Here is a 7,813-nt window from a genome sequence, read left to right as displayed (position 1 = left end):
TTTATTTATTTATTTTTTATTTTTTGAAATGACAAATATCTCAGTTCAGAATACCCTCAAAGCACAGAGGGTAACATACCTCATACAGACAAAACAAATAGTAGGAAGCTGTTCTGTGGTGTGATGAATGGTGATTCTGCCTCTCCCTCTGTGTCAGCTGCAGTAGGCAAATTGTTCAATCATTACTTTTTTATCCAGGTTGGAGGTTGGGCAATCACTCATTTACATTTCTGTGCATAGGGGATAACTCATTGATCCAGAATTACTGAAGGAACTGAAAGATGGAGGTTGAAAGTCCCCTTTAAAGTTTTTATGACGAAGACCTTTGACAGTATGAGAGTGAAAGTGAAAGGATGTTTTGAAAGATGAGATATGTCAGTTCAGAAATAGCTGTAATCTGAGTATCATGCACATTATGCACTCTGTGGCCTACATCTCAGAGTAAGCTATTGTCCCCTCTCCAGCAGTACATTTTCCAGAACGCTGCGTCATAACAGTGGGGACTGTGAGAAAAGCTACAGTTGTTAAGATTCTCCCTGGCTACCAAGTCACGGAGTACAAGACTCTCAGAGCCATATATGGGCATATGTCTCATAGAGATGATGTCATCAATGACTGCAAGGGCTCCCCTTTCATTTGTAGGAATGGAAAGGCACAGTGAGTGGGTGTGTGCTACTCTGAGCCTTAAAGATAGGCGTTGGGCAGATAGTGGTTTGTGTGGCTATGAGAGGGAAAGGCGGGTTAAGTTAAATGAAGTGAAAGACTGAGAAAGAATCATGTTACATAGTGAACATTACAACCAGATAAATAGCTAAAGGGGAAGCTTTGCACAACTGCTGTGAGGTCAGGGTGGAATGAGAAAGTAAAAGCATTAATGTAGCAGCTGTTTGAGAGCATGAGCGTTAGATAGACAGCATTTAAAAGAAAGAGGGAGAGGCAGAGAGAGAGAGAGAGAGAGAGTGAGAGAGAGAAGGAGAGAGAGAGGAGAAGCAGAAAACAAGACAGAGGAGAGGCTGCTTTTGTTTAGTATCAACCTTGTTACTAATCTTACTGAAAGCTTCCTGTGTCAGCACCATGGGAAAGTCAGGTAAGTGGAAACTGCACACTATGGATTTTAACTTTGATTGTATCCATTTGGCCTGACTTGGAACTTTGCCCTTGTGAAACTGTGTGTGTGTGTGTGTGTGTGTGTGTGTGTGTGTGTGTGTGTGTGTGTGTGTGTGTGTGTGTGTGTGTGTGTGTGTGTGTGCGCGCATGTGTGTTCTTGCTCTTGTATGTCTGCGAGGTTTGCTTTAAAATAGGAGCGAAAGCATGCTGTATAGCACTAATTTATTCGTCTCTTCAATGGAGTTTCCAGTGGGATGTCAAAACAGCTTTCTCTGATTCTTAGTTAAGATTCAGCATGCTGAGTAGACACTGGCTGTTAGGCAGCATTGGTAATTGTATTGTTTGTGTGTGACTATTTGAATGTGCCTATTGTGCGTGGGCTGTTGAGAGATTGTGGGACTTATGAAAAGGCCAGTGAGTGATAGGCACCAGGCAGAGGAGCGTGATCTGGATTACGTTTTCTACTCTGCATCCGTCATCTTTCAGTTGGTAATCACTGTCTGAGGTCAGCTAGTCTGTAGGTGGTGAGACTGTAACTCAGGTTTCAGTTCTAGCCACGTATGAATCTTCATGTTGCATCATCATGTCTCTTTTGTCAGATTTCTTTCTATTTCTGTCTGTCTAACCCTTCTTGTCTCTGTCCTCTGTCTTTCAGCCTCGAAGCAGTTTGCCAACGAGGTGCTGCAGTGCCATAATGAGTACAGAAAGAAGCACCAGGCTCCTCCACTGAAGCTGAGCAGCAAGTTGAGCAGAGAGGCTGCCCGGTGGGTTAAGACAGACAAATCAAATTAGAAACCTAATTATCAAGGACTATGCATACCAGTAATTGTCAAACTGCTCAGGATAGCAGTGACAGCTCCAGCCTAGCCTGTCAAATGTAATACCCACAAAACATCATATAATATCAAGGGACTTTGGTTGTGATTGTAGGTTATGTTGACAATTTGTTGCCACTAATTGCAGCTTTATTAATAGTTCATTCAAATGAAGTCTGAATGAGAGTTCATCTCCAGACTTTTCATATCATTATTACCAAATAAACACAGAGGGATTGCAAAGAGAATTTATTCGGTTGATTAAATGCAAAAGTTTTCAGTGCTGTCAGGAAACTGTCTTGCATAATAATTTCCGTTTCCTCCAGCATGTTTCATAGTGCAGTTGCAACATCAGCATGAAGCTGCTAAACAACCTATAATTATGTGATGGCTCATATGGAAATGCACTGTAACATTCATTCATTCCATAAAAATCCATGTTGGGAAAAATAATGTTCCTCAGCTGAAATTTTAATCAAATATATTAAAATGTATTTTAAACAAAAAGCTGAGTAATAAGTCAGATAATAAACAATTTAATCCGCTTGTCATTGTGGGTGTCTTTTAAATACTATAAATACTGTTAATATCCATAATGGTAAATATTTGAGTTTGGAGATAATCTACCATTGAAACATGACGAATGGTGCTTCCACTCCTCCCTTTGTGTCAACAGCAGTAATAAAGGCACACATGGAAATTATGCAATCATAACTGTTTCACCCCTGCTCAGGACACATGGAAATGACTTGCAGAGTCAGATTTTCTTTTAAACCTTAGATTTAGAACATAATCCAAAAATCTATTTTAAAAAGGCTTATGGAGCTGAGTTGAAGAAGTTTGTCTTTTTATCCAAGAAGCTTCATTAGCTTTTACTCAGTGAGGAAGCATTTATTTTCTGTGGGAAATCCACACCATGTTGTGAGACTTGCCACGTTCAGAAGGCAGTCAGTTCTAAATTAAGTAACTGCAGGCTACAAAGTCGAATCTTGTCCCTGTAGAAGAGCCCCCACTATGATTGTTAATCAAAGTATGCTGGACACCGTTCACAGAAAATGCTTTTATTACATCCAACCCTGCATCCGGATGCTTGATACAGCCTACTCCCATTTATCATTGTATAGGTTATGGAAATTAACACTGTAACGCTGGTGTTCAACAACATCCAGTGGACCTCAGATGGCCTTTTAATCAGCCTGATCTTAATGTAAATATTAAATACACTTATCTAGAGGAACTGGTTCATGCACTTTCAGCAGATTTACACTATAGAACAAACCTCTGACTAAGGGTTTTTCAAACTGTTTATCTTTGGGGTGGAGGACAGCACAGTGCAGCATAAATCTTGAAAATTAAGATATCTGGGAAGGCTACATCAAAGGTAGTAATGAGCTGTGAAAAATAAAATAAGAAAATACAGCACTCACAGAGGCAGTCTCTCCAGATAAGATTCAAAGTAAAGTTGCAGTACTTGTTATCTATGTTAATATCCACAACTTTGTTTGTCTCTCTCCACAGTTATGCTGAAAGTTTGGCCAGCACACGGATCCTAAAACACAGTGTGGAGTCCAGTAGAGGGAGCTGTGGAGAGAACCTGGCATGGGCCTCCTATGACCAATCAGGTACATTCACATACACAGATACTAACTATACCACCAGAATGATGATGTGCACATGCCTAGGCTTTCTTCCCATAATTACAAACAATTTGAATCTGCGGTGATAATAATATGATACATCCATCCATAGAAACAACTGTTAGATCTATGAGGCTTAAAGTAGATGCTCCATGCAGACTGTCCCTGCCTTCAAGTGAACAGCTGGGATCTATTTCTCCTCCAATTCACACTCTGTTTGAGGGCTCAGACACCATGACTCACCGCAGAAATATGTCAGTGCAGGACGTTGGGAGTCATAAAACATCTCCAATAGTGCTGCACTGGGTGACAAAAAGTGCAGCATTGTAAACAAAATGTACCCCAAGGGGGATTTGTAGCTCTGGAGTGCAGTTAAAAAGATTCAGTGGCAGTGCTAAAGTTCTGACTGATATGTATCACACAAGACTGATTTGATAGTCCTTTTACGTTGAGGTTACACTTTGTCCATGTGGTCATACAGGAAAGGATGTGGCTGACCGCTGGTATGATGAAGTGAAACAGTACAACTTTAACCGTCCTGGATTCTCCTCTGGCACCGGTGAGATATATAAACATGACAGTACAAACCCTTACCTCTGTCTGTCTGTCTGTCTTTCTTTCACATTTCAGTAACCTACCGCATTATAACAACAAATAGGACAACACGACTGAAATTTAAATCAGGACAATCAAAAGTAATGTTTCCAATATTGATATACAACATATAATAGTATGGCTTATGTATGCAAAATCAAATGTTAAATAATTTGGATCTGAAACGATTAGCTGATTAACTGAGAAGCGGATCAGCAGAACATTATTAAGATTCAACTTTCAGACACTATTTCAATACAAAATTAATAGTATGTTATTTTTTTAAGAAAAATGTCTTCTGTGATAGTAAATATGAATGAATATCTTTGGATTTCAGACTGTTGAATGCCATTTGAATATGTCAAACTGTGATGTGTTTTAAACTATTTTGTGACATTTGATACACCAAACCATTTTTGTAAAGGAAATAAATGAAATTAATTGTTTGTAGATTCCCTAAAATAATGAAATTCATTGACCTACATACATTAGGAAACTGGAATATTCTATTTCATAAGTCAGATTGTCAGATTTGTTACCTGAATGTGCTGGTATCAAATTAGATACTGGTATTTTGTATCATCATGTTTCTCGTATATGTTCATTTTTTCTTGTCTCGTCTCATTTCTTCTCATCTTTTTTTCTGTGTATTTATCTTGGTTCATCTATTTCTTGCTCTGTTTCTCTTTGTCATTTTCTGTTTACTCCATGTCACTTCCTCTGTCTCAGTGTCACGTTTAGCGAGGCATGGAGAAGGTTGTTGTTATTTTCATGCTGATGTCACACCTCAGTCGGTGACTGTCTGACTCGGTGACCAGCCATGAGGAAACTAAGGGGAAATCACAGTCCTCTGTATCACTTCTAAACCCACATGTCATTTCTAGTCTGCCCTAATTCCCCCAGATGGTTTCCCGTAGCCTCAGACTCCAGTGTGCATGAGTCTGCTTAACTTAATCGCACATGAAGCAGATCACTCCTAGCAGTTCGTCAGAGTGATTCACGCTGATTCATAATGTTTCCTGATGGAGGAAGAAAGGAATAAGTGTACAGGGAGAAAGAAGAGATTTGTGATTGATGAGTGAGGAAGGAATTAGGATTCCTACGTCTGTAAATATTTAGAGGAACATAAGTCTGTGTGCACTCAGCTCCAACCGTGTCCTAACAGTGTGTCTCACTCTCAATTTATGTACCCCTGCTTTCTTCCCACTTGTAATTTCTTTCTTTTCATTCACAACCTGTAGGCCATTTCACCGCAATGGTGTGGAAGAGTACTAATAAGCTTGGTGTCGGTAAGGCCATTGCATCAGATGGCTCTTCCTTTGTGGTGGCCAGATACTTTCCAGCTGGGAATATCACTAACCAGGGACACTTTGAGAACAACGTCCTCCCACCTTAAACCACAGCATCCGCCTCCTAAAGATGTCTAGGCCTCCCTAAGACTTGACTCAAGGCAAAAGGAATTTATTCTGTTTTCCAGGAAAGTCTGAAGTTATCAGCCTTCACTGCTACGGAGAATACTCAGGGGAGCACCACTTTTTGCCTAGCAGAGAGCCATACCATTATCCTGTATGGAATTTAAAAGATGAAATGCACTCTGGCTTAAAGGATAGGTTCACAATTTTTCAAGTCTGTCTTAAAATAACAGTCAGGTGCCCATATGAACTTTGAAACATGATTTGTTCTTACTGACCATTAGAAGATCCCATGCTTACGTGATGCAGGACAAAATCCACAGTTGCTCTGAGCAAAAATGTATGTAAAAGTTCATCTGAAGGTAATATGAGGCTTCCGCTGTCTGAGTTACTCAAATAAATTGGATATCTTCCACAGTTGCAGTCTTTTTAGTAAAAATTTCCCTCTTTTTGTTTTGACTATTTTCTTGTTGAGCTGCAGGAAGGATCATAACAAAAAAGGGACTTTGGCACTAAAATTATGGTAACTTAAAAAGGTTTTGAGTCATTTGTACTAATTTGGACAGCCGAAGCCTCATTTTAGTTTCAACTAAATGTTTTAATACATTTTTGCAGAGAGGGAGGACTGTGGATTTTGGCCACCATGACTTACATTGACAGTGAATTATAAAGGGATCTCTTAATGGCCAGTATGAACAGGAGGAATGATTACAGCAGGAAAAACATTTGTCATTGTTCATTTGGACACCTGACTGTTGTCTTGGGACAGACTTGAAAAATTGTGAACCTGTCCTTTAAAGTGCCATGTTTATGATTTGAAAGGGGACTTGTGTGTGATACAGTGTTAAGAGTGAAAGAACGACTACTGTTTGCTAACAAAACATTTCCAGTGACCATCTGGATTGTACAGTCTTGATTTTGATAGTCATTCACATTGCCAGTGACAATTTTTCATTTATTGATGACAGTAATTCCATATTTTCACACACTGAAATGCATCATAGCCTCACATCTGTATTTGTGGGAACTAATTTAGCTGAAGGGACAGGCATCGCATATTTACATGTGGAGTCATTGCATGTAATTTAAAGCTGATGACTCAACAGGCTTGGTATGAGTTTGTGTTATTGCAACCACTTGTCAAAGCAGAACCCTGCTGTCCCAGATGTGTGTTTTGTACTCTAATCAGTTTTGTACAATAAAAGTGATCGATTGTCATAAATGCATTTAGCATCTGTCTGTCCACACTCATGTCATCAATATTGTGTGATGAAACTGAAGAAAAACATGAGAATTCACTTTTTTTAGAATAAAGTCACATGACTTTGGCACAGTGTTTCCTGGCTAAGAATAACTCTCCATGGAATATGATTAACATGAGAACATTTTAGACATTTTAGATATGAGCAGTATTTGTAAACACTGTGTAATGAGCTTTTTTTTTTCAAAGTGTATATTAAAGCTCTGCACAACTATGAGACCTGCATAAATATTCTGGGTTTTAACAATTTAGCAGGACTAAGTATTTCCTTAATATCTACAGACTGCTTTTGAAAAAATTAAAGCAATTATATGTAATATTAATCTCACAATGCAGTCTGCTTGCAGTGTTTCTAAAAGAAATCAAAGCCATTATCAGCAAAGTTGTCTTTGATCTGCCTATTTCACACCATCCCTACTGATGGCTGCAGACTCTGGTGCATGATCTGTATTACTACTGCTTGACCTCAGTGTAGCATTTGATACCAGTGACTATTTCATCCTTATAGATGTATTACTGGAATCGCTCTGGACTGGTTTTCCGCATACTTAACCAACAGGAAATTCTTCCTTTCTGTTGGGGAATTTACTTCACGAACAGTTCAGACTAAACATGGAATACCACGAGGATCAATCTTGGGGACTGTTCGGTTTATCCTGTATATGTTACTCCTGGGACAGATAATCTGTCATCACAACATCTCCTTCCATAGCTAGGTGGATGATACACAGCTGTACCTGTCATTTAAACCTTCTGACACCAGTAAATTAGTCTCATTACATAGCTGTCTACATGATATAAAAAGCTGGATGTCCCAAAACTTCTTAGAATTTAACTCTGACAAGACGCAAGTTCTCATCATTGGCCCTGAACATGTCTCATATCAAATACAACCACTCCTTGGCCCCCTCACTCCTAACATAAAGTCAGCTATGAAAAATCTGGGTGTTATCCTGAATAGTAACTTGAGCCTGGAGCAACATTTAA

General features: G+C 39.1%; 1 protein-coding gene across 1 annotated transcript; it reads left to right on the top strand.

Annotated features, from left to right (window-relative positions):
- Positions 1-651: 651 nt before the first annotated feature.
- Positions 652-7,043, top strand: glipr2l (GLI pathogenesis-related 2, like). Its single transcript, XM_067601631.1, has 5 exons — positions 652-1,087; positions 1,763-1,871; positions 3,441-3,544; positions 4,041-4,118; positions 5,395-7,043. The coding sequence occupies exons 1-5, from the start codon at positions 1,075-1,077 to the stop codon at positions 5,547-5,549; spliced, it is 459 nt and encodes a 152-aa protein (XP_067457732.1). The 5' UTR covers positions 652-1,074; the 3' UTR covers positions 5,550-7,043.
- Positions 7,044-7,813: the final 770 nt, after the last annotated feature.

The sequence above is a fragment of the Thunnus thynnus genome, chromosome 10 (genome assembly GCF_963924715.1).
Source record: "Thunnus thynnus chromosome 10, fThuThy2.1, whole genome shotgun sequence".
Classification (NCBI taxonomy): Eukaryota; Metazoa; Chordata; class Actinopteri; order Scombriformes; family Scombridae; genus Thunnus; species Thunnus thynnus.
This window is presented reverse-complemented; position numbering and strand designations above follow the sequence as displayed.

Excerpts from the sequence above, each read along its gene's own strand:
- glipr2l (XM_067601631.1), top strand. Across the intron at positions 1,872-3,440 it reads TTGAGCAGAGAGGCTGCCCG|TTATGCTGAAAGTTTGGCCA; the intron begins GTGGGTTAAGAC and ends CTCTCTCCACAG. Across the intron at positions 4,119-5,394 it reads TGGATTCTCCTCTGGCACCG|GCCATTTCACCGCAATGGTG; the intron begins GTGAGATATATA and ends CACAACCTGTAG.